This window comes from Acanthochromis polyacanthus, chromosome 4 (assembly GCF_021347895.1).
Source record: "Acanthochromis polyacanthus isolate Apoly-LR-REF ecotype Palm Island chromosome 4, KAUST_Apoly_ChrSc, whole genome shotgun sequence".
In the NCBI taxonomy this organism is placed as follows: domain Eukaryota; kingdom Metazoa; phylum Chordata; class Actinopteri; family Pomacentridae; genus Acanthochromis; species Acanthochromis polyacanthus.
Window position 1 is genome coordinate 42,343,137 of NC_067116.1, and position 26,483 is coordinate 42,369,619.

Sequence of the window (26,483 nt, forward strand, 5' to 3'; positions counted from 1 at the left end):
ACAATTGTTTTCACAGTGTTAAGCATTAGTTTGTGTCCTGTGTCGGTTTGTCTGTGTGTCTTGTTCTGTTCGCTCTGCAGCTAATGATTGTCTCGATCATTAACACCTGTGTGAAGATGAACTGCAGCTCCTCACTTTGCTTTTAGTCCCTCTGGCTTCCTGCTTCCTAACATTAACCCTTTCTGTTCATCCCTACACATTGCTTCATCTTTCATCAGTTAGTCAGATTTATGTTTGCATTAAACTGAGGTTCAGTCTCTCACTATTGTGCAACCTTTGCTTTCCATGTTTTTACCTTGATTGCAAATCCTCTGTAGGAAAAGCTGCTTGCTTCAGGTTAGGATTAAGGTCTGGTGTGAAATGTTACACAAAATGCAAAAAAATGATTTGTGATAACATGTCAAGTGGTTTAATCCGCATGCATTTTTATGATACCAGGCTGAAATAATGCAGATATGGTTGAGCTAGAAATGAGCAGATTAAAAATAAAAACCAGACCTTTCTTTTTGTCCTGAGGACCCGACTGGATTTAACCTTATCAGAGTTGGTGTAAATCTAAAAATCCCTCTCACTCTTGAGTTTTATCCCCCTCCTCATCCCTCTCTCGCAGCGCGTCTATCTGACACCTGTTCATTTGAAAGCCAATTCTCTTTGATTTTATGGAAGCAGCGTGTTGATAAAGCTGCGGGATAACGCAGCGAATCGCTCCGCCATCCTGCTCTTTCTCTGCATTTCTAATTAAGATCCTGGTGCTGCAGCACTAATGTTAATTCACAGGTGTCTGCTGCCTGCCAGTCACCATGGCAACCTCAAGGTATGCCATCTAATCCGGAACACACGCGATTTTTTATTCTCCTCTTATCAGTACTGATTAAACCGGACAACAAACAATCCTCGGCGTGGCGTGGGCAACCTGCTGCTGATTTCTCCTCTGCAGGAAATTGAGGCCGTTTTGTAAAAGTCAGATCTTAAAGTGCATTCTGGATTGTAAACACAGCGCAAAGGCTTGTTCATGAAAGAGCAGTAAAGCCCCTGAGCTGCCTAACTCATCTGGCTGTTTACTCGGGCGGATCAGCATAAATGTGAGCGTTAATGCTCAGTCTCAGGATGACCAGCTATTCATTGCTTAAAAACCTCCTCATGTTTGATCGGTGAGAGCACCATACAGGGTTGATTCATGTCAAGTCTGCAGTTCATCTCAGCACAACATCCCTCTATTTCATCACTCAGAAGTCTGCAGTCTTTATGAAGTCTTCATCTCCCTGAGTTGTTTCATTAATTCTGTGTATAACAACCAAAGCATGGCACTGAATCAAACCCTACATCTGGAGGTTGTCACAGCATTCGTTTTCAAACCGCTCGGTACAGTTTGAGACTCGATGTTCAGCACACTGTGATCAGAACAATTACTCTGAAGTCTGCCTACAGCGCTCACACTGCTGGAACAGGGTTGACTTTGAAAGCTGAACAAACACTGTGCAGCTATGATTAATCTTTTGCACATTATAATTGACCTTCCTGCATGACCAGAACCTGCAGTCTCCAATTAATTTACTGTACATATGAGTGGTAAAATAACTTAGCATTTAAACTACTGTACATGTTTTGTCAGTGGCTTATGAAATTTGTTGCAGATATTTATAGTTTTCCTTGAAAATGTAAATGCAGCGTTCTAGATCACACAATTTTTGTGATGTCTAAGCATCACACATCATTCGTTGAAGTGAATTTCTGACCCTAACAGTGAATGAGGACATCCAAAAGAGCTTTGGTGCTGATTGGACACTTTGGTCTGTACCTCAGTTTTTATCTCTCAACATTCTAGGCACTCAAATGTGCACAAAGAGCCTCATTAATCTTAGTTTGTGAAGAAACGCAGCTACACACCAAAAAGCGACACTATTAAAGCCACCATGTTTCCTAGCAGAACTTTAGTCTTTTTCACGTAGTGTCTGCTGCTGCAATCTCCACCCCAGGTAGACGACACACCTCGTTGTGTACAAGACGGAAAAGAAAACGCATTGCACAAATATTCAAATCCTTCACAGTGACTAAAATAGACATTTTTAGCCATCGGAATAAACACTAAACAAATCTTCTCCCAGCTGACAGTTCTCTTGCAGACTCTGTGAAGTTGTCTTCTGGGATTTCCCTCTACCTTTACAAGTCTTCCAGCAACCAAAAACCACAATTTTTTTTGTAGCGTTACGGTTATTAAGACTGTTTGATAGACACCAAACACTGCACATCATCACAAACACACCATCCCCCATGGTGGTGTCGGCATCATGATGTGAAGCACGGTGGTGGCGGCATCATGATGTGAAGCACGGTGGTGGCGGCATCATGATGTGAAGCACGGTGGTGGCGGCATCATGATGTGAAGCACGGTGGTGTCGGCATCATGATGTGAAGCACGGTGGTGGCGGCATCATGATGTGAAGCACGGTGGTGGCGGCATCATGATGTGAAGCACGGTGGTGGCGGCATCATGATGTGAAGCACGGTGGTGGCGGCATCATGATGTGAAGCACGGTGGTGGCGGCATCATGATGTGAAGCACGGTGGTGTCGGCATCATGATGTGAGGATGTTTTTTAGCAGCAGGCCCTGAAACCTTCTAAAGATAGAGGGAGAAATCCTAGAGGGCAACATGATACAAACAAGAGATCTGCAACCTAAGAGAAGATTTATTTTCCAGCAAGACAATGACCCAAGGCATATAACTAAAGCACTGTAAAAAGTCAAAAGCTTACCAAGTTTGTCTTATTTTTAGTCATAATGTCTCATCCCACTTGATTTAAGATAAATTCACTTAACAAGTGACATTTCAGCAGATGGAGGGACTTGTTTTAAGACAACGCATCTTAAATATCTTAAGTCAAACAATCTTAAAATGATCTTGTTTTGAGTTGTATTCTACAAGAAAACTCAAAATAAATTTGATACATCTCGAATTAGGAGGTTACATGAAAGCAAAAATCTATTTTTGCGTGAAAAACTATGATTTTTTGCACGTCTGGCTTATTTTAAGACACTTAAGCTTGACAATCCTGGTAAAATAGAGCATAAAAGAAGTTTTCCAGCTATTTTTAATATCTCAATATTGTAAATATATCTTATTTCAAGAAATCTTATCAAGCCATTTTTCACTTATTCTATTAGCAGAGTTTTTCACTTAGTTCAAGGTAAAAATTTCTTTAAATAAGTTTTTTTTTTTCTGGTTTAGAGAGGGGCATTTTTTTCCAGTGAGCCACCAAGGTTTAAAGACAACAAGATGAATGTTCTAGAGTTCGAGTCAGAGCCCAGACCTCAAACCAACTGACAATTTGTGGCTGGAAGAAGGGAGTAAAACTGCAATGTTCAGATGCACAAGACTGGTCGAGACCTATCAACACAGGATCAGTGCTGTGGTAGCAGCCAAGAGGGTGAATACTTCACAATCAGTCGTTTCACATTCTATGCATTTACTTTGAAATGAAAGAGTCTTTTTAAGGAAATTCTTGTTCAAAAAGCAAATCACCATCCAGTGTTGGAAAAACAATAAACCTTCCAAGTGTGTCTGTGATATTTTCACCTGTGAAGCTGTGACAAGGACAGATGAAGGTCTACAGGGAGACGTGCAGTAAAAGGTTGAGGGTGAGAACAAGACTTTCAAACCGTGTCATGTGCTTTTGTTGATAAGGACATCACGTCAGGATGCTGTCACTCTGTTGGAAGAGATGAATAATTTGTCGCTTTGTGAGAGAACAAACGGCACAGTACTTCCCTCAATATCACCGTAATAGGACGACACCAGGGAGGAAAATAGCCTTGTCTACTGAGTGATGACTAGTAAATGCAACCGCTTTCATTTCCTTTCATGCACTTTATTGTCTCTTCCGTGGAAAAAAGTGAAGCTGTGACAGTTCTATTTTCCTAATAAAAATCAATGTGTGTCACAGAGGTGGGCATTTCCTGTCTTTTTTCCCCCCAGTGACAAATAAAGGAAGACACATCGTTTTCCATCACTGCGTCTCTTCCATCACTACAGCAACGTTTCGCTAAATAAAGGAGGCTTTGTGGAGGAGGGTCGCGACAAATATTGACTGTGTTTCCAATAAAAGCTGCTTAATGTTTTATTGCAGAGATGCGGCGGATTTAATCAGATCGTTTTATGAGAGAACACTTCAAAAATAAACGGCAAACATCTTATTTGACCAAGAATTTAATCATTAAATAATAGCTTAAGCCTTACTACATTCAGATTTTATTATATAATTATGCTAAAAAGGTCAAGCTTTTATGAGAAACGGGTTTCTGAGTAGCTTCCTTTTCAGCAACACTTAATACTTGACGTTCAAAAAAAGAAATGACCTTAATTTCCCCCTCACCTGTGGCAAACATCCCCCAGGTTGCCATGGTAACACTGACACGGTGGGTTCGTTTTGACGGCTTCAGTTTTCACTCTGACAGAACTCAGAGCCGCAGCGTTTCTTGTGATCACGGCGGTTGAGGGTCACCCGGCTCGCGGGTTCGGGTCGCCAGGAGTGAACGCCGTCGGGGGGTAACTGGAGGACAGGTCGGACAAAAGAACAGCAGCTGATCATTAGTGGTTCCTGCTGCCAGATGAGGAACCCAACTCCTCATGCATACTCTGACTTTACAGTCGCAGCACTAGTCTCTCAGTGTGTTTATCTCTGTTTGACATGTTTAATATTTAGGAGAGAACAGCAACGGTAAACGCTGTAGCCCTGGAGGCTAATAGTAGCTAACATATGTCAAGTGGGGCCTAGTTATTTGAGATCCCAGGAGCAACCACCACCTAAATAAAAGCTTTAAGCAAACCAATGAAAAGTTAAAATGAGAAACTATATAAGTTAACCACATGATTATGCTTATGCTTGATGCAAGAATGATTTTAATAGGCTGATATATATTCTGAAAATGATGATTGCTATAGAAGAGAATGATTTAAAATAAGTTATTTGATCATGCTAAGAAAAATGATTTAAAGAAGTGATTCAGTGTAACAAAGTGAGTTTTGAATGGAAGTAATCTGTGCTGTTCTGAGCTGTATGCAGACAGGATGGGAAAAGCAGAAGTCTCCTCAGAAATGAGGAACTTGGAGTTTCCACAGGATGACAGGATGGGCTCAGGCCTACATTGTCATGACAACTGAAGTGTGTGTAACAAGTGGATGTGTTAACAGAAAAGATGGAAAGAATGATGTATGCGTGGTAGGAAGAAGGTTGTGTCTTAAACCTATGAATTAATTACCTGGGCGTACCTACTAGTTAGAATTGTGTGTAGAAATGTGTATGTGCTAAGCTGAAGTCGAACTAGGGTATAAAACCCAGAGACACAGACACTGAATTGGGAGTTCTCCCCTTGAGGGGGGAGATGCTGCTCGCCGGAGCTGCCGGAGAGCATCGCCAAAGTTCTGAAGAATCTTCACCGGACCCTTTTGCCCAAGAGACGTGAAGACAACGCGGGACTTAGGCTCCAGAGATCGCTGAGAACATCGTTGGAAGCAAAGTTGTTCTAACTTTGTTCAACAAGCGAAGACCACACTCTGCCAGACGGAGAGTCCTGAGAGGTCTACAGTTGTCCAAAGAGATGAAGAGAGGCAAGCACCCATGGCATCCAGAGAGGCACAGGAGGCAGCAGCAGAGGGCTGCTCCACTCCAGGGGCTGGAGGACCCAGTGACCCACCGCAGCCTGATGAGACGGGGGCTTTCCACCACCACCATCCGACTGAGAAGACAGCTGAGACGCCCGCACTTGTGTTCCAGCTGCTACTAAAGATAACTGCCAGACCAACGATTGGCTATCGGGACCTTTCCACTCCCCCTGCCTATGAAGAACACCCTCTGCCCACAAAGAAGACTTCGTACCGAGTCTGCTGGTCCACGGAGGAGTTCAACTCGACGCAGGTGAAGACCGGGCGTGGCAGCTAAGGCCTGGCTGTCCGTCCTCTCTCCTAAATTTACTAATTAGAGAAGATTCTTAGGTGCGCTCAGCTTAGTTTAATTTAGTTAAGTTAGAAATAATCAGAAATAATTAAATTGTTTAATCATGAATAATGCTGTGCCCCTGCTAATAATTGCTTAATAAAACGCTATATTGCATTTAAAGAGAAGTCTAATGAAATGATTATGATTCACTTATTCTGCATAGTGGTAAAAAGTTAAGTTGATTGTGTGCATTAAATCTAATGGTTCTTAAAGGTTACTTTAATCCAACTAGTTATTTAAACATTACCCCTGGGGTTAGTTATCCAAACCTCTAAAACGAACCTAGGAATATCAACAAGTGCCACAGTTTTAAGAGGAAAGCTGTCGTTAACAAACGTGTTCAATAAATCAATTCTACTACTTAGGAGGGCTGCTTAGTAAGAGAGTATTTATTGGAGTAAGAGGGGTAAGACGTTTGGAAGAAGACAGTTAGGACCTAGGCGAGTATTCCTCGACACCAGCTTAATTATTCTGCTGAAACCTGTTAGGTGGAATACTAATAGGCAGATAGAATCTAACCCTTTAAACGGAGAGCTGGTCCTGATTTAACCTGAGGCAAGGGTTAAAGAAGGCTATACTGAACGACACATACAAACACTAAAGGTTGATTTAAATTAATGCTAATATCCCATTTCACCAAAATGTGTATTTACATTTTTGTTCTTGAAGAGCCTGCAAGAGAGGTCCAGTGGATTTCTACTGAAGCTACGATAATAATGACCTGGATGACTGGGAATCTACAGACTCATTGCAAACAGAGAATTTTATTGCACTTCTTTATTGCTGCACATGACAACAAGAGCAATCCGAGATTTCTGACCTCCGCCAAGGGCAGATGATACGAAGTTGGAAAATCTAAATCCGGATCCAGAATCCAGATCCTTAACTGGATCAACACAAAATTTGAATGGAGTCTTCCCTGGGCCAAGATCCACCTCTGGTGAAAATTTCATGAAGATCCGACAAGTAGTTTCCGAGAAATCCTGTCCACAGATACGCACAGACAGACAAATAAATAAACGGACCCGATCGCATAACCTCCTTGGCGGAGGTAATGAAACCTCTGAGCCATTGTTTGCTAAAGTATAGAAGGTTTTTTATTTTAATTTGAGCCATTTGTTTTGGTGACAGGTAATAACAGGAAATATGAGCCATAAATTGCTTCAAAAATGAATCCTTTAGAAAGAAATTATCAATTTTGAGGGTCCAATATGATGAAAATCAATTTCTGTTGTAATAAACTTGGAGGTGTAAAGCAAAAGCTGTTAAGATACGAAGCCGTTTATTTGTGCCGTTCTTATGTGTTTTCATGTCACCAGTTGTGCTTCAATGCGACCTGAACTCTTTATTTGTTGTCCGACAATAGATTGTATGAAAAAGTGACTGAAATGCGGCTCATTCAGACTTTGCATGAATGAACAGTCACTGATGAATGCAACATCATCTGATAAACTCACCAAACACGAGTTAAAAACAAAGACTTTGGTATGAATTTACAGATCTCTGTCAGATAATCAGGGAAAGAGAAAGAAAGATAAAAGCATCAGAAAGTCCCAGTGTCACACATTCATTCACATCTTTACCAGCTGCTGTTTGTTTTCTTAGGATTAAAACCAGCAGTTATAGAATGAAATGAACTGTCTTTGAAGCATTTTGTTTTTAAAATGCAGATACACATTTTGACAACATGGGATATTAACAATAATTTGTCGAAAAGAGGCACAATATGAGACCTTTAATGTCTATATGCTCGCTGTCGTTAGCTGCAAGAGCTACAGTGTTTAACGTTGCTTTTCAGTCCTAAATTTCAGACATGTTTTATATTATTAGGAAGCGCCCAATGAGTGTTCCAGCACTTCAGGAGGTTTAACACGGCATCTGTAAACCTTTCTTATTGAAATAATCTGTGCTGGACATTGGTTCAGACCATTTTCCTTCTCTAATTGTCAGGAGATGTAAAATAAAATGAACCAGTACACACCGCTGCTGCATTTGTCAAGATTTAACATTTGAAGTGTCACACACATAAAAAAATGTAGAGTTTTTGGAATTAAAAAAAAGCATAAATTCAACTGGAAAACATATACTTTGTCTCTGGATCACATCCAGCTGATTCTTCCTTCCAGCTGTCAGCAAATGAGAAGCCTGTATTTAGCATGTTGCATGGTTACATACAGCATATAATTGGGGGCTACATTTACAGATCTCCTGCAAAAGCACCCTCACCTAGCCTAGCCGCGCTAGACAACCCACGGCAATGAATTTAATTCTCTGCCAGGGTGGGTCTAGTTACCCTCCATAAGGCTCGAGGCTGGATTCTCCTAAAACTGGCCGGACCAATCACCATGAAGTGTAGAGTCAGAAGGCGGGCGTAACTAAGTGACGACAGAGGCGCGACGATTCTGACAGAAACAACTGGCGCACAATAAACAGTTATCTTTCGACTCGGCTTTGGCCACAGCCCTTAAAGATTTGAAGCTAAAATTCAACTTGAAAGATAAACAAAGGACGGCACTGAAGTGTTTCATTGAGAAGAAAGACGTATTTGGACTTATGCCGACGGGATATGGCAAATCCTTAATATAGCGGTTGGCTCCGCGGCTCCGCTGGTTGGGAAGCTAATGGGACTTAGCCACAATCTGCCGATGCTCTCGGAACTATGTCAGCCTATTCGTTGCGTTGATTGGTTGTATACCTACCCAATTGCTGCAGAGGGATTTGACAGACAACCTTTTAGCCCGCCTCCCTCCCTGTCGAGCTTCCCTGGACCCTTGTGCCGTCAGAAACATGGGTATAGCATGGCTAGGCTAACCCTCACCCTGATTTCCATGTGAAATACTCGATTATAAAGGAGCAGCAATGGGTAACACAGCATTTAAATACTCACTGAAATCAAACAAGCCAAAACTGTGTGAGATTTGCATGTAAGTGTTGATTTAAAAGGTTTTCTTTTTAGTATGTTAGTAGAAAGTGATGCAAATATATATCAGACCATTTTTGAAACATTCACTGCAAGAAAAGCACAGGTGTCTAAAAGCACATTAGCGATGCTTCTGTTCTATTAGGTTTCCCCTGTGGACGTGCTGCTCCCTTCGATTTGTGCTAAGCCTCTGGAACTCCACAGCTCCACTGACCAGACGTGTCTAGTTACGGTTGCTAAGCTGTAATTCCACAATCAATGTTTAGTAGAAGGCCACATACCTCTGAACACATAGCTAATCAAAACAGCCCAGTGCTGCACTACAGACACACCACATATTATAGTTATCCAGAGGTTGAGCAGGTTTAATGACGATAAAGGTGGTGGGCGATGTAAAGACAGCTCCCAATTGACAACCTGCCGGCTGTGTGCTGCCGTGGATAAAAGGAACAACACCTGCTGAGATGCAGGCCAAGCAAGGTGAGCTTTAAAGGTAATCAGTGTAACAATGAGCACCACTTCATTAAGCCTCTCGTTTACAGTCGCATTGTATAGCATGAATCAGGCATGAGTAAGCTATGACATGACAACAAGTGAACACTAGGCCAACTGCCTGCTGATGATCACATGATTGTGATCCTACTAGAAATCCACCGCTGCGGACTTATTAGTCGGAAATTATGCACGTGTAGCACCCATATATTCCACTCTATTGAAGTGATTACAGCCAGAATGGTGGGTGCTCGTGTTCATGAGTCTAAATGTAAATATTGAATAGATAATAGATATCTAATAGAAGTTCTAATTAGGAATGAGACCCAGAGAGTTTTTTACTTTTGGCCAAACTGAATGGTTAGAGGCCATGTTCAATAGAAGATTTGATCAAATAAATTCCCCAACACAAAACATACACAATCAATAAGACAACAACATGAAAGAAGTCAAATTTTCCCCCAAAACAAATTAATACTCTTTTGTCTGTTCAGATAAACCTTGTTGGTTTCCCAATTTGTCCCCTGATGGTCCTAATGACCAGTTTCGGTGTCATTGTAAATTTAACTCTCACTCAACCAACTAAAGGCAGTATTCCCCCCATAGCTTTAAGCCCACAATCACAATGTCTGACACACAAAAACAGCAAAGTCACGCACACACACAGCCAAGTTTACTCATGGTCTGGATAGACTCCGAAATGAAACGTTGCGGGCCTATTTGGTCCAACAAAAAAATGAGTGGGCTGAAATATCGCCAAAAAAAATAATTGAGTGCGCTGAAATATCCACAGTCTGAAGGCAGAAGTGCGATGCCATGGGATGCTAGCATTAGCCGAGCTAACATTAGCCACGCTAGCATTAGCCACGCTAGCTTCCGATCGACCGCGTCCATTTAATGCTCCAGTGCTCAGACTCACCACTTGTCCAGCGTCTTTTACGGGTCCTCAGCACCGTTCTTCTAGCTTCCTACTCCCTGATTTTGGTTGACACCCTGAATGACAAGCACACAAGAGAGACTGAAGAACTGCGGAAGAATCTCTTGAACATTAGTCATGGAAAATGAGAAGCATGGGATTTTTCTTTTTGTTGCAAAAAAAGCAATTTAATTACTTCACATTGCACTCTCTGCGCTTGCACATGGATCTGTTCTATCTTTGAGGCAGCGAACAGCATACTTTAATACTGTTAGCTACACCTGTAATCACAATGCAACAGGTCTATTAAACTGTTCACAAACAGCTCGTATACAGCAAAGCCTTCTTTAGCAACAATACACCACAACTGCAGCACCAGTTACAGTACACTGGATACACACACTGCAAACACTTTGAGCATTTAATTAGATATCTGACTGCATCTGTGTGTGAGGGTTCATGCAGACGGGAAAAAAACATAGTGTACTACAATTATACTGGGTGAGGATTTCAACAGCAGCGCTCAACTCCCCACCCTCATCTCATTCCTTCACTCAGAGAGCACTCTCCTCTGCGGTTGCTATAGTAATGCCAAAGCCAATAACATCCCTAAACCTTTCCTCCCTCAAGTCAAGTAGGCCGGGGACGAAAATTGCCCCAATCAAATTTGCCCCCGAGAGTGCAGGTTTTCACTGCTGCCACCAGTGTGACACCCATAACCCTGCACTGAATTTCTGCCACCCGTTACTCAGAGGAAGATAGCATTATATATTAATTTACAAGCTGAGAGAGACGAGAGACATTCCGCAGAGGGTGGGAAAGAGCGGTGGCAGATAAAGGATATTGGAAAACACTTCCTCTCCTGTCACAGTGAGCAGGTGTGTACAGCAGCAGCATCTCATGTAGCAGCTGGCAAAGGAAATATGATGATGAATTAGAGGGCGAGGAGAGACGATGAAGGTTTCTGGGCTGGTTTGGTGGCACTCTGAATAATTAACAGTGGAAATCAAAGTTGTTTGAGGTAACTCAGTAGATGAAAGAGGAGGTGGATGGGAAAGTGCTTCTGATTCTCCATCAGTCAGGTGGACGCCAGCTTCCATCAGTGAGTGTGTTTCTGTGAGTCTGTCCAGAAGAAATTCAATAAGTGAATGAATTCATAGGTTTCTGTCATAAAACACGCTTACGATACTGTAACCTGTTTCATTTCTTGGTATTTAAAAGATGCAATGTGCAATTTTAAAGCAGTAATAGTTCTTTTTTTGCAGTTATGCTAATTAGTTATTTAATCACAAACCGTTAGGGATCTTTTGCTCGACCGTCTCTGATTTACTTGAAACCTTTTAATCATAACCTATGGATATTTAAAACGGTATCTGTTAAATTTTACATGGATATATTGAGTATACTCATTGAAGTGAATTCAATAAGTATAATGTGTAAGTTGACGCTACTTCTCTGACTTTTAAAGTGGGGTCTGAAATTAAACAATATGCCCCAAATTTTAAAAAAAAAGAAAAGAAAAGAAAATCTTAGTTTTATTTGGGAAACCATTTTGAAACTCCAGAACTCTACTTCACTGGAAAAAAAATGCCCCTCTCAAAACAAGAAAAAACAAACTTATTTCAAGCAACCTTTAACTTGAAATAACTGAAAAAATCTGCCAATAGAACAACTGAAAAATGGCTTAGTAAGATTTCTTGAAATAAGATATGATCTTTACAATATTGAGATCTTAAAATTAGCTGGGAAAACTTATTTTATGCTATATTTTTCAAGGATTTTCAAGCTTAGGTGTCTTAAAATAAGCCAGACATACTAAAAGAAATAGTAGTTTTTCACTGAAAAATATATTTTTGCTTCCATGTATCCTCCTAATTTGAGATGTATTAAAGTTATTTTGAGTTTTCTTGCAAAATTCAACTCAAAACGAGATAATTTTATGATTGTTTGACTTAACAAGATATTTAAGATGCATTGTCTTAAAATAGGTTCCTCCATCTTGCTGAAATGTCACTTGTTATGTGATAAATCTTAAATGAAGTGGGATGAGACATTTAGACTAAAAATAAGACAAACAGACTTGATAAGACTTTGATTTTTTACGGTGTTGGATTAGACTTTCTACCAATATTTACATTTTTGTGGTACAACTTGACATACCTGCTCAATCAGTTCTTAAAGTTCCTGAAAAATAGCTTAATTTTTATTTACATTTCCTTCTATATTATTGTGACGTGGTTCAAAAACATCATGAGTTGACTTTTGCATTATCAGTGTTTTTGTTAATGTGAGCTCAAAGATGGAACTTTTCCTGCCAAGTTCACTTTTTTTCCCCTTAAACTCATCCATAATCAGAAGCTATTTGAGCTACCCGTCCCCTTTTGCAAATACTGAATAAACAACATGATGACAAATAACAGAGAAAATTTCAGGCTTTTATTTTTAATAGTTCTTGAGATATTGTCTGTCAAATATCAACGAGCGGAGAAAAAAATGCTGAAAATGGGCTGACGGCAATTTTTAAACAATTTGTATCTTTAAAAACATTTGACACGTGAAGCTAAAATTTGCCAAATATCTTTAGAAATATCCATATTTATTGCTGCAAGGAGTTTGGGTGAATCAAAGATGGTCAAGCAGAATTTGTTGTATAAAAAAATGATGATTTGAGATGAACAAGCCCCTGCATTAATAAGAACATTACATAAAACTTCAAAAGCGCTTTCAAGACACTCAAAGATGCTTTACAAAGTAGACAGATAATTAAAGTAGTCAGTGCATTTAACTAAGGGTAGGAAAAGTTATTTCCTTTTTCCGCTTCCATGGAAACGTCACCATAAGTTTACAGCTAGCCAGTAGGAAAAAGGTTTTGTATCCGCTGTCATGTTAGAAATATGCTGTCATTTTTTTTTCTTCCTTGACAGTGAAAGACATGTTGGACAGATTTATTTTTTTCCACAATGCAATGGAATAAATCTACCAAAAGCCCTAAAAAGTCCTATTATTTGTAAGTCATGGCGGCATTTCCACAACAGTCATCTCTTAACTTTTCCTTTACAGCCAGCATGAGGCGAATGTTTGCAAGTATCCACAACAGTAAAACCAAAAACCTTAAAATTGCTCCTTAAATAAATTAATGAACGTAAAGACGGCAGAATTTTTCATTAAGTCGGTCACAGCTGACCTTGCCAGCAAGTAGATTTCTTGCGATATTTGTGAGTTCACAAATCTCTCAAGAAACCATCTTGCTCCGCTCCCGCCTTCACTTTTCGTACAGCACCAAGTTGGTTCGCGGCCAATCACGCAGCAGTATTCGTGTGTGGGGCGGGATATCCGGGTGTGACAACAACACCAAGCGCCAGTAGATCAAAACAAACACGGCAATGGAGGACAACGATCGTGTAGATGCTGCTATTAAGTCAGTTTTAGCTGAATCTCCTATCGCTTGTTTGAAGGAAGAACAACGAGAGGCGCTTTGCGCATTTCTGGATGGTAAAGATGTTTGTGCTTTTTTATCTACGGGTTTTGGTAAGAGTTTAATCTACCAATTGGCTCCGCTCGTTGTGACGACATATTAAAGTTTGCCGCAATTGGCTAAAAACAAACCTGTCAGAGGCGGGACATACTGTTGCATTGTCCAATCCGTGCCTCTTTCCTCCGAACGGATTTACATGGAGCGGTCCCAGATTGATATTGTGGAGTACTATCAAGTACTACACAATTATTAATTTGGCTATTGCCAGGTTAGGTCACAGCTGTGGGTTTATCACAACAGGCGACCGCTTTCACTTCCCCATCTTCTATCAATATAAAAATATCGATCAGTGCAGCTTTAAAGTAAAAAAGAGAGATGAGCATGCAGAGAAACAGAAATGTGATTCCTGCTGTGTTTGACAGTTCTGGTCTGTTTCTGCCTCCCACATACTTTATTTATACGTTCAGCTCCTCCCTTACAATCCATGACTTCCTCCTGGAGCTCATGGGGACGATGCAGTATTTTTCCTCTGCCAGGTTTAGATGGCACAGAGGAGCTGTCTAGTTTAATATTCTGTATTTGTGGATGCTGTTACTGCTAATTCAGGGAAGAGGAGAGACATGAGCAGAGGAGGAGGAAGCCTGGAGATGGGATTTGAGGTGGGAGGACATCATTAACAGGACTTTGGGTTTGTTCGAGGAGCAGAAGTGTCACATTACTGAAGTGAATTATGTGATTAGAAGGAATCATGAGGGAAGGAGGGAATATTAGGTGGTGGAGATGCCCTGATGACTGAAAATACTGAGAACTTCAGTCAGAGGGAAGCCTGGAGGGTCATGTTGATATTTTTATCATCTCAATCATCACTCAGGATCCACAGATGAAATGTGTGTCCAGTTATCCCGATGGAAAACCACAAACGATGGAATATGGCCTAGAATTAAGGGATTCGCACCAAAAACAAACAGGGTTTTGATTGATCAGGACCCTCCACTCATTCCATAGCAGGTAATTCTTCTGCCAATCATCCATTTTTAACAGCTTTTTAAGGGTTGGCTCATTGTGGCAGCAGCTGGTTCTTCCAGACATCCCTCTTCCCAGCAACGTTTTGCAGCTTCGCCTGGTGGATCTTGAGATTCTCAGGTCAGATGAGATCTGTCATGCCTCTAGTATGCTCTGGATGCTGGTTTCTTTTCCCAATTGCACAGAAATCCTCCAGATGTTCCAGACGTTGAATCACCTCAGCTGGCTCTTTAGTCAAAAAGGACTCAGAGCGCCTGTCTCTAGCTCTAATGGTACTCATCCACTGAATCCATAATTTTAACACTTCCTGTTTGTTGTCTATGTAAGCAGCCATGCAATGCATTGTTTTAACGTTACAATACATTTCAAAAGACATGGCGTTGTGATACCCACTGAACATGTGCACACAATTCAGCTCTAAGCTTCAGTTTTCAAATCAGGGTCATCCAGTCACCACTAAATGTTTCAGGAAACTTCAGAAAAAATGATGATGATGTAAAATGAAGAAAGATTCACCATTTGCATGACTTACTTATCACCATAAATGTTTTCAGGAGCATTTTTCTATTAACTGTTCTAATAGTAAAAGTGAAAGTTTCCACATGAGGCACCATGTTGGTGCAGTTTGAACATTTGCATTGGATTCCACACATACCAGTTATTTATTGTGATGCTGAAAAGTTTCACGATCATCGAGCATCCAGTGTTGGAAAGCGGCACAACCTCTCGCATCTAAGAACACCTTTGTAGATACATACCATAAGACTGAGACCAGCTACAAGACAGAGGAAACCCAATTTTATTCTCTCAGGCACTACCCAGAACTCATGACTATTGGTATGAGTTTGAACAAAGACAGACTGGTATATCGTGAGTTTCGCCTTCTGGCTGAGCTCACGCCTCACTCCAACAGTCCGGTAAAATGCTCACATTATTTCTGATGCTGCACCAATCCATCTGTCCATCTTTGTTCCAACTTCCTGTCACTTGTGAACAGGGCGTTGAGATACCTAAACTCCCATAGAGGGATCACTGGAGGTTCTGACTCTTGCGGTCTTGTAAAATTCCCCCCAAAAAACGAGGTTCCTAAAGCGGGCACGATCCTCTCCACGAATAGCAAGACTGGACACAAGAGGCAATCTCGTCCAACACTGGAAACATCTTTGACTTTGCGCCAAGATTATAAAATCTCTCAGATTTGCATTACTTTGTTTTTAACTGGCACATATGTCATCTGAATACATCACCAACTAGATGAGGCCTCAGTAGATGGCAGAACCACGCCCATGCATGATACTCTGTATCAATTTTGATCATCCTACGTATATCCCTTCCTATACAAATGATGCAATATGCAAGAAATGTGCTAAGTGACCCCTGTGACCTTGACCTGCTGACCTGTAACTCCACAACTGAGCAGGGGACCTTAGACCGATCTTCAGTGCCAAGTTTGATTATCCTGACTTCAGCACTTGCAGAGATATCTGAACGGACATACACACATACACACTTACCCAGCCAGCCAGATACCGAAGCAAATGCAGTAACCCCGCTGACATACACGTCAGGCGTGGTTAATAACAACAAAACCAGGGATTTCAATGAATTTCACCTTTAATTAAAGTTTGTCACACAGATTTACACAGTAACCAGTGGTTGTAGCATCACAGTATAAAAGTTTCTACCTGCACAGTTCAGAAAACACAACAAGAACAGCAACTGCACTTCCACTGGTCACCTACATCTGGAGAGAAATCAAAGAATTCAGGATCAAGTAACGGACCGGCACTTTTCAGCTTCATTTTTCAGAGTGAACCTGTCAAGACAGGAAGACTTGAGAAACACCAGCATATGTACAATATAATAATAATTTAAAAAAACAGGTCTGAACAAATAGAAAGTGACTAAAGTAAATGCCAATAAAACACAACATCCAACAGACTGCTTCTCTCACACATGCAGATATCGATGTTCTTCTCATTTCAAACGCTATCAGTCAGGCCTCTGCTGTGGATCTAATTAAACAGCGATTGAGTGCAGAAATATACAGATTGATTTCCACCACAGCAGCAGCCTGGGTAATGGGAAAGTTAATTCTGGTAAGTTAATTCTGGTAATTGGTCTATAGATCAAATAAAGGTTAACATTCAAACCAGACACACTCTGTGTGTATCCACAGTTCTCACAGTTCCAATCCTGGTCACTTTTATTGTATCAAACACCAACAACGGGTAGAAAAAAAAACGTGTCTAACAGTTACGTTATGATATCAAAACACCATTTAAAAGAAGGGTTGCCATTTTTGGAAAGCAGTTGCACATAACTCCAGTTAATGTCAAACTAATCCATTAAAACTGAACCTCTGTCATGCTTTAAAAATGGTGCTTCTGTACAAACTCCATCCTGAAATGTCGACTATACAGAGGATCGACCTTTTGCTTTGTTTTTTAGGTCACAACATGCTATTTTTTGGCAGCATCGGGCATTTTAGTTCAATATTTCCTTTCAGATTTGACTCCATCTGACAGTTTTGAGACTATTAGCCGTCTCGCGAGGTCACCGACTGTATTTTTGCAGCTGCTTTTGGATTTGTTTTTGTCTTTTCTGATCATTTTAAACAAACAGCAAGGGGCAAAAGACAGGAGACTGAACTGTCAGCAACTGGGCTTATCAGGAATCACCACCTCTAGTTTCCAGTTTAATATAGATCATAGAAAGACAACAACAAATAATTATTCCAGGAAAAAAAAACAGAGTCTGCTGATTTATATTTATTCATTCATAGCATTTACTTTAATGCTATGAATACTGTCAGAGCTTTTCCAACATCTTGAGTCTAATAACTTCTTAAGTACGTCACATAAAATATGTTTACATCCACTACAGGTGTCCTAATGAGAAAACTAAACCGGTTTCTTGTTTCCTTTTTATATCACCAACTTATATTATTGAATTCAACAGTAAAACTGCAGCAGTTCAATGTCGATGACAGTCATAGAAACAATCATTGGTACCCTGGATGTCTTCTAACAGTTCACCAGAGAAAACTTTAAAAAAGTGCATTTCTGGTCAACTTTCAGGACTCATATCAGCATTTTAGATAAATGTTTGGTCAGAACAAGTTATAGTCTATGAAAGGTGTCATGTTGTCTATGTTTTGATACCAGATCACCCTCTAGACATCATTCCATCTGTGTCAAAATATTTTTGAAATACAGGCATATTTTAACCCTGCACTCTGAGGGCCTATAAAATATTCATAGACTGAAGGTAAAGTTTAGCATGGATTCATTAAATATACTAAAGTTAGTGTTACATAAAAAATCTGCTGATTCTGAGGAGTTCAGAGGGAAACTTTTTTCAGATTTGACTCCAAAGTTATTCAACTGATTCAACAGATCCTTCTGTTACTGCAGCAGTGATGCAACCTTTTGCTGGTAATGAAACCGGCCAGAGAGATCTGACCTTATTAAATAATCTCTCTGTGGGTTTTGGTGAGCTTGTTAAAAAGAATAAAGTTCAAGAAACATTTAAAAACTTTCAGCTACGAGAGATTTTTACTGATAAAGTTCTGCTTAGGCCCATTTTTAAACCTGTAAAGAGGCCACGGTCCCACTGAGGACAGCATTATCTGTGTTGCCTTTCATTTTCAGCCTGCACTCAAACTGCAAAACAAACAGTTATAAAATCAGGACGCAATCAAACAGTCTTCACAACACATCTCCCAGAGAAACATCTGCAGCAAATCCTCACCTAGAATCACAGACTTGCACAAAAGAACCCACTTAAAATTAGTTACTGACACCACTGAAGCACTTTGACCATGCGACTCGGTAACAATTCAGGAAGTTTGAATAAAATCTACGACGAGCAGGCACTGTCAGCAGGGATTAGAAGTCACACCGAAACAAACCGGTGTCAGTGTGTGTGAAGCATACAGAGCACATCAACAGCGCTGCTACAAGTGAGCTACAAACACCAGGTGAGAGTTAAGTCCTTTGGCACAGCGTGTAAGAAAACCTCCGTAATTTGCATCGCTCTGATCTCTCCGACTTCTTTTCTGTCTGAAGCACTTGAGGCTGTAATTCCTCCTAATTCCTCAGGACAGCGGAGTAGACCGTCAAAGCACATAATACCGTTTTCTTCGTCGCCTCGTTTCTCGTGTTTCTTTTCTCGACATCCTTCGTTAAACATCATCGTCTCTCATCAGCACGTCTCACTCGCTGGTGCATAATTGGCTGACAAATGTGGTTTTATGTACAGTCATTTCAAACCACTGGAATGCTTTTTTTTTTTTCCTTCTTTTACAAAATACTACATAGAAAAGTAACAACTCTGGACAAAATCATGCCAATCAGAACATACATTCTGTGTCTCACACACACAGTAAGGCTTTAGGGTTTCATTAAACTTTGTCATGCAAACACCAGTGACGTGTTCAGGTCATGCAGCTGGTTCCCACTGCGACACCAGTCAGCTCTAATCCCCTCTTACAGACATTTAACACATTTACATGCGCACAAGACTTTGCCAGCAGAGTCATTGCATCTCAGATCATCTCTGCTCAACCATCTCTGATTAGCCTGAGCTTTTCATGGCATAAAATGTGGATATTAATGAAGATATTTGTGAGGTTTTAGCTTTTAACATATCATCTATTTTGAGAATTATTCTTGAAATTCCACAACTTTCCGTCCTTTCTGCTCTATCAGGTAACTTTTTTGTAATTTTTGTGACCAAGAATTTTGTATTAACAAATATTGTACAAGGTTTTTTTTTGACATGCAGCTAAATACGGTTCAGAAAATATCACTAGTTGACTTCTGCATTGTTAATTTTTTGGTTATTATATGCTCAAAGATGGGGTTTTTCATTTTTCAGCTCAACCATAATGACAATTTTTTGAACTACTTGTCTTGCAGATTCTAAATGAACGACATGATGACAAATAACAGAGAAAACTTCAGGTTTTAACTGTAATAGTTCCTGAAATAATGTTGCTAAAACAGACTCAAATTTCAGCGCACAAAAAACATGCTAAATATATGTTGATGGGCATTTTTTAAAAAACAAAAATCTCAGAAAGCACTTGATATATCTAAAAGTCTAGATGTTTGATGATATCCTCTTATATAGTCATAGTTTATGATTAAGAACTAAAGTTTCAAGCAGATTTTAGATGGTCGAGCAGAAGGTGTTTGGTGATTTTTAGATGGAATAACCCCCGATATAGATTAAGGCAAAAGCCTGCTTGCATAAATAGACAGTTAAATTGAGTTCACATAGAAAGAAAAGGGACTTTTAACAACATTATTTCATGTCCTGTTGCTAACAAAAATAAACCAAAAAGGAGTTAAAGCAGCAGTTGGGGCATGATGTGAAGTGTACAGCTCACTTCTTTAAAAACGATACACTTCAGCTGAAAAAACAAAAAACAGAGAGACATCGGTACATTCTTAGACTGATCCAAATCTAGATCTGTGCAGATTACGGTTATGTAACAAGTGTTTTTTAGTGATGCGGGGTGGAAAGGAATTTTAAACGTCATGTGACCGCCTGTAATGCATTGTTGCTGTCGGGAATCTGCACAAAAACCAGTCTGACGAGATTTAATCACATCAGCAGGCTGCGGTCGGAGCATCATTTCATCCATCAAAATGAACGTGTGTGTCAAATTATTGAATATATGAATGCTCTCATCTATACTGCTGACATTTTATAACCTTGCTGCTCCACGTTCATTAACTCTGGGCCGGGTTTCATGCCATTACAGACATAACCGGCGGCTATTAAAGATATTAAAAATCCCAAATGCACCTCGCACCGCATAAAATCTCATCAAGTCATTTCTGGTTATAATTGAGTTCTAGAAACTAGTTTTATGTGAAGAAATCAGCACGTACACTAAGAATATTGGTTTGCTGGGATGTTTAAAGATCATCCTAGTAATATGAGTGTTGCACTGCAAACAGTACAGACAAAAAACTTGAAAAGAAGCTGATTTGCACGAGAAATTTTTCTTATTATACACATGTTAGTGGAAGAAAAGTGAAATTTAAAGCTACCCTGTGGACACTTTGACCACTAGTAGTGCTACTGAGCAATGTTAGAAGATGTTTTGTTTATAAGAAGCGTCCAAATTCACATTTTGCTGGTGATTTCATTCAACAAACACACTAAGAGGCATCGATAAAGATGTTCGGGTATTAACACGGTGGATTTTGATGACTCAGTATAAAGACAGCTGCTTTGTTGCTTTACAAGGGAACTCCACAGGGCAGCTTTAAGCACAAAATCAAAGGCAGGAAACTTATTTAGCAGTACATATGAGCTCTCATGGTGGCAGCAGCCTTGATTAATCATATTCTATTTGTATGTCAGATGTGCATCCTAATGCGGCTGCTCCGTTTGTCCCTCGCCATCCCTCTGCAGGAGGCGGAACGTGGTGGCTTGGATCAAAGGGTCATTTGCACATCAGGACACCGAGACGCTTCAAAGCTGATTCACAAAAGCGTCTCTGAGCCCGACACGGTGCAGATGATGCAGAATCGCAACCGCCGCTGCAGATTTCTGTGGCGGTACGATAATAAAACGGTGGCGCAGACGAGGACTCGGAAACAGGCCGATGCACAGGTATCGTCCCACCTTTGAACCAGACCCGGAGGGGGGTTGGCAGGGAGACGCGTTCAGAAAGAAAAAAACCTTTCATCTGTTGCTGCAGAGCCCAGCTTGGTTTAATGAGCTTTCATTATTGAGAGACGGAGCCAGGGGAACGTAGATCCTTCATCTGTCCGTCAAGAGATGGTATTTTTTCAGCTCCAAGATTAAACCACTCTTCCTTATATGAACTGGTTTAACTTCTTGGAAACGCTTAATTTTCTCCCCCTTTATATTTATATTCACCTATTCTGGTAGCTGGAATAAAGAACAGAGTGTATAGAAAGCAGTGCAAACATGTAATGTAACTTTCAGTCTGAATCCTCCGTTTTTGCCTCCTCTGACCTCCAGCTGCTCCGGACTTAAAGCCCTGACAGCAGCTTGTTCAGAGGCACCTCTCGCTCCCCCAGCAGTGTGTCCCTCTTCAGGCTGGTGCCTTTGTTCACCACCTTGAACTTCACCGAGAGCTTCTTCACCTGAATCGAGCTGATCGAGTCGAAGAAGAAGTCCTCGTTGAAGACGGGGTTGCGGCTGTTCTTGATGATGTTGCTCCGTTGCTTCTGCAGCTTTCCGGGGTTCAGGTAGACGGACACGCAGCAGTTGATGCTCTTGATGTCGAAGTGCTTGTCGTACAGACTTTCGGCCGCCAGAACACGGATGAGCAGGCGGGAAGTGCCGGAGTCGTAGTTGACGCTGATCCGAACCGTCCCTCCCTTGTGCAGGTTGATGGTGTGCTCTCGATGGAGGCCGTGGTCGGACGCTCCTGCGCCGCCGTGAAGGGACGGGACCTGGAGCCGCCGCTGGACGTTGGGGCTCGGTTCGGCCGAGCTGCACTCGTCGGTGGAGAGGGAACTGTGGCGGGCGAACGTCCGCTTGGCTTTCACCACTTTGGCTTGAGTCTCGTGGGTGAAGATCTTGAGCAGGGATGCTGATCGAGACAGCAGAGGAGAGCTGAAGGGGGACGACTCGGCTGATGAGCAGGTGTCGCTTTCTCCACCGCTGAAGTATCGATACGGGTTCATGTGGGACGTGTTGAAGTCAGCCGGGTTCAGGTGGTTTCCGCCGTCGCTGCTTTTGCTTCCGGTCTTCCTCTGAGTGTTCGGGGAAGTGATGGGACTGGTGTGCTCGCAGTGGAACAGCGACTCTTTACGACGAGTGTGGGGGCTTTCCTTCAACGTCGCAAAGCCGTAGGACGTCTGGGTCTTGGGGACGTACGGCAGCGACATGGCCGTCTGCGACTGGGGGTCTGCGTTGGTGTCTCCAGCCACAACATCATCAGCACTCTCTATCTGGATGATGTGGCGGTTTGCAGCTCTCAGTAAGTTCTTAGTGTCTCCTGCAAGCTTGGCCACAAGCCTCGGGCTTCTGGGGCTTCTGGGGCTGCTAATCTTCTTGCCGCTGCCGATGGTTTGCTCGGAGGTGGACGGCTGCAGCCCCTGTTTGGGCTTCACGTTGGGGATCTCAGGTTCTGGGGGGCAGCTGACCAGCTTCGGAGGAATGAAAAAGTCGGGGATCTTGTCTGGAGTGAGGACGTTGCTGTAGGCGACGCCTTTCTTGTCCCCGTTGTCTCCCTGTCGCAGCATGCTGGTCTCCACCGACCCGCGGATCTTATCCAGAACCCACATGGTCCCACCAGACAGTGGGAAGCCTGGAGGAGGTGCAGTCAGGTGTGTCTGCAATTAATAACACACATGGGTGGGGAGGAGGGTGAATGATCAGAGGAGAGTCGCTCCACAGGGAGAGGATAAAAATAACACCTGAGTGCTGTAGTGCTGGAGCCAGCCTGTGATTAAACCACAAGCAATTACAGGATTAAGACTGAGTAAAATGGAAAAAGCACATTTCTAGAACGCTGAATCTGAGCTTAACTTTTAGAGATATCGACTGAAGAACAAAATGTCTCAGTGGATCGAAGCACTTCAGCTTCAAAAAGGATGTATTTTTTAAGAGCTCCAGTTTATTTTAACACATCTCAAAAGGCAATAAAGAGAAATCTTGGAAAGAAATCAACCAGAATTCAACTATACTGAACTAATTTATGTCAAATTAAACAGAACTAGTTTTAAAACAGCTTGGAAAACATTAACAACAACAAAGAATCTCTGGTTCTTTTTTTTGTTATTCTGTCCTTGATGTGAATATATCTTCATGCTCATATCTTATCTTGAATTTAAAGTCAACATTTTTAATTTTTGCCACATTTCTGAGCTACACCTTCCAAAAAAAGAACAGTTTATGATTATAGTAGAGCTTTTCACGGTGAAACATACAGAAAAAAACATTGTAACAGTTGAATTTCAATCTTTCTGAGGTTGTTTCTAACATCAGAGCATTTTATCATCTTTCTGTTTCTTAAGGAGACGTGAATTGAATTTTAAGCGCAAAAGTTGAATCCAGTTCAACAGGTGCCTGAATGTTTCCTCCTGTTGCGCACAAGTCCGTTTCCAAAACCTCTGAAATTTAACTGCAACTGAAATGTGGGAACACCACACTGCTCCTGTGTGTGTGTGTAAGTCCATCAGTAATGATAAAATACTCACATGTGTACAGGAAAAGACGCGCTGCTCCACATCCACTCCTGCGCTAACAGGTGTCTGCGCCCTCAGACCGTCTCCGCTCTGCAGCTCCAGTCGTGCGTTTTATAGACGCCACGGAGCCGCCGCGGACCAATAAGATCAAACTGCTCGTGTCTCCCAGCAGAAGCGGACAGAAACGCACTGGTTTGCATCTGAGAAGAATGTTCCAGTTCGGTTTGTCGTGATGCAGCAGTTATTTATGGTGAATGCTGCTTGAACATGGTTGTTTCATGGGAAAATTTCAGCGGATTTGAACGGACTTTGGCAGATAAAGTGGGTTTAAGAGTCAAGTGAAGTCGAGTTATCGTTATTTAGACAATCTAAACATCATTTAAAGGACAGCTGTTGCACCAAAGTGCTTTCCAAAAGAAGAAAAACATGACTGGAGTTTCTGCTTCAGGTTCAAATATTAAGGTGAAGCTCAAACAGCGTTAACTGAGGTGTAGATTAGGCTGATTATTTACATATTAAGGGTTAAAACTCAACAATGTTTTTATGAAATACTACTTTACCTGCTTAGAATATCAACACATAATAAACCCTACAGTGTTATAAATTATGTAAATCAATATGAATAATTTAGAGCTGAAGATTTGAACCTGAAAAAAAAAGAAGAAAATCCAACAAATCCAAAGAATCCCTGGATCAAATGTGTGCAAGTCTGTATTATTACTATTATTATTTTTGTTATGCTTCACATTGTTTTAAATTTTTATTCTTTTCTATTATTTTTTAAGGAAAGTATTTTATTTTGAAATTACACTATAAAAAATAAAAATTCATCATAATAAATGGTGAAAATCCAGCAGCAAAGGTGCCAGAAAAAAAAAGGTGGAACACTGTAATGTCAAAAACTGCAAAAGAAATGATGAAAATAACAAACAGCTGTTAAATATAAATATTTGAGACTGACTTAAACACAGTAAAACTTCTACTTTAGAGTCACATATGATAACAGAACAAATTACTATTTGGGGAAAAAAAGTTTTAGATGTGGACATGTGCAAAAAAATACATTTTTCAGTGATTTTACTTGAGGTCATCTGTAATTTAACAAAACATGTAAAATTTAAGAAAACAGCTAAAAAAAATCTGACTTCTTCAGTCCCAAACATGCATTTTTTTTAAATCTTTGAAATGACTGCAGACATCTGTAAAACAGGGATATGTTATGCTGATTTAAATACAGTAAAAAGAGTGAAAGTTTATAGCAAAATGTTAAAAGAGAACCAATTAGCATTTGTAAATAAAAGCAGATTTTTTTAAGGTCTGTTTTTTGTTTTTGTTTTTTACCGTCAACACGCAAACTGATGAGATATTATTACAATTATTAGATATTTTCTGTTTAGTGATCAACAAAACTGAAATTCTACAAAACAACAGTAAATTGACAAAAAAAAAAATCACAGTAAACCCTGTTATTGCATCTCTGTCGTTCTCTGTCAACACTCCGAGCCTCTTTGTTCATCATTCAGGCCGCTCAGGTTTGTGTTTCTGCAGCACTGAGCTTTTGTGTGCATGTAAATCATTTTATTTCTCTATGAGAACAGGAAAAGCACAAGCAGCTGAGCAGACAAAGCAGCGTGGAGCCGCTGCACCTGTGTGGTCCGGTTCACTTCATAGCAGCCTTTCTTTTTTTATTATCTGTCCTCTTGTTCTGTCTGTGCGTCTTCGGGTTTAAACCGACTGATTGGTTTCCTTGGAAACTTTGCTATGGCAACAAATACATTTGTCTAAAATAGGACGGGCCCCACTGACTTCATTGATCTGCAGGACAAAAAGCACACGTTATTTGCTCAGATTGTCTGGTTTCATGTCAAGTGCTGTGGACTGAGAGGCTGGGTCAGTGCTATGGCAGGCCGGGGCTCAGAAATGTGCAGGTTTTCGCTGCCTGGTGACGCTGACAGCAGCCTCACAAACATGCGGCTAACTAACGTTTGTTGTGAACAGACTGCTCATCTCTGCCACGCTCGCAGGGAAAATGATTGCCGTCGGCCGTCTCGCCACGTCTAATTGGAAGCTCGCACGGCAAAACAGCGACAAATGAGCTGCTGAGTTTTGGTTAAATTTGAATTCCAGCCCCTGTTGAAACCCACGGAAATTTATTAGTGTCACTTCTTTAGAATTTCTCAGTAATAAAGTCAGAATTAAGGCCTCACAGTTTCTCACGTCTCTCCAGATTAGATCTTTAGGATGTAAAATGTCCTCATTTCATACTTTTTTAGACCATTTTTAGGGTTGTAGCTGCTTCTAAAAGCTGCATTAGTCAGTTTATATACGTCCATTAAGAGGTTTTGCAGTTACATTCATGTTTCTGCAGCATTTCACCTGCTCTGTGCCTCATGTTGTAACCAATCCAGTTCTTTTTACTAGTTCAAATAGCTTTAAAGGACTAATTTAACTCTCATATTGCATGTTTCCATTTGCTA

At 40.9% G+C, this 26,483-nt stretch overlaps 1 protein-coding gene across 1 annotated transcript; it reads right to left on the bottom strand.

Annotated features, from left to right (window-relative positions):
* Positions 1-16,417: 16,417 nt before the first annotated feature.
* On the bottom strand, positions 16,418-24,669 carry LOC110951305 (C2 calcium-dependent domain-containing protein 4C). The gene is made up of 2 exons (XM_022194284.2): positions 24,019-24,669; positions 16,418-23,151 (listed from the first exon to the last, which is right to left on the bottom strand). Exon 2 carries the CDS (start codon positions 23,101-23,103, stop codon positions 21,841-21,843), a length of 1,263 nt encoding a protein of 420 aa, XP_022049976.1. The 5' UTR covers positions 23,104-23,151; positions 24,019-24,669; the 3' UTR covers positions 16,418-21,840.
* Positions 24,670-26,483: the final 1,814 nt, after the last annotated feature.

What these genes read in the sequence shown, in the direction of transcription:
- LOC110951305 (XM_022194284.2), bottom strand. Translation starts at nt 23,103, where the DNA reads ATGTGGGTTCTGGATAAGATCCGCGGGTCGGTGGAGACCAGCATGCTG.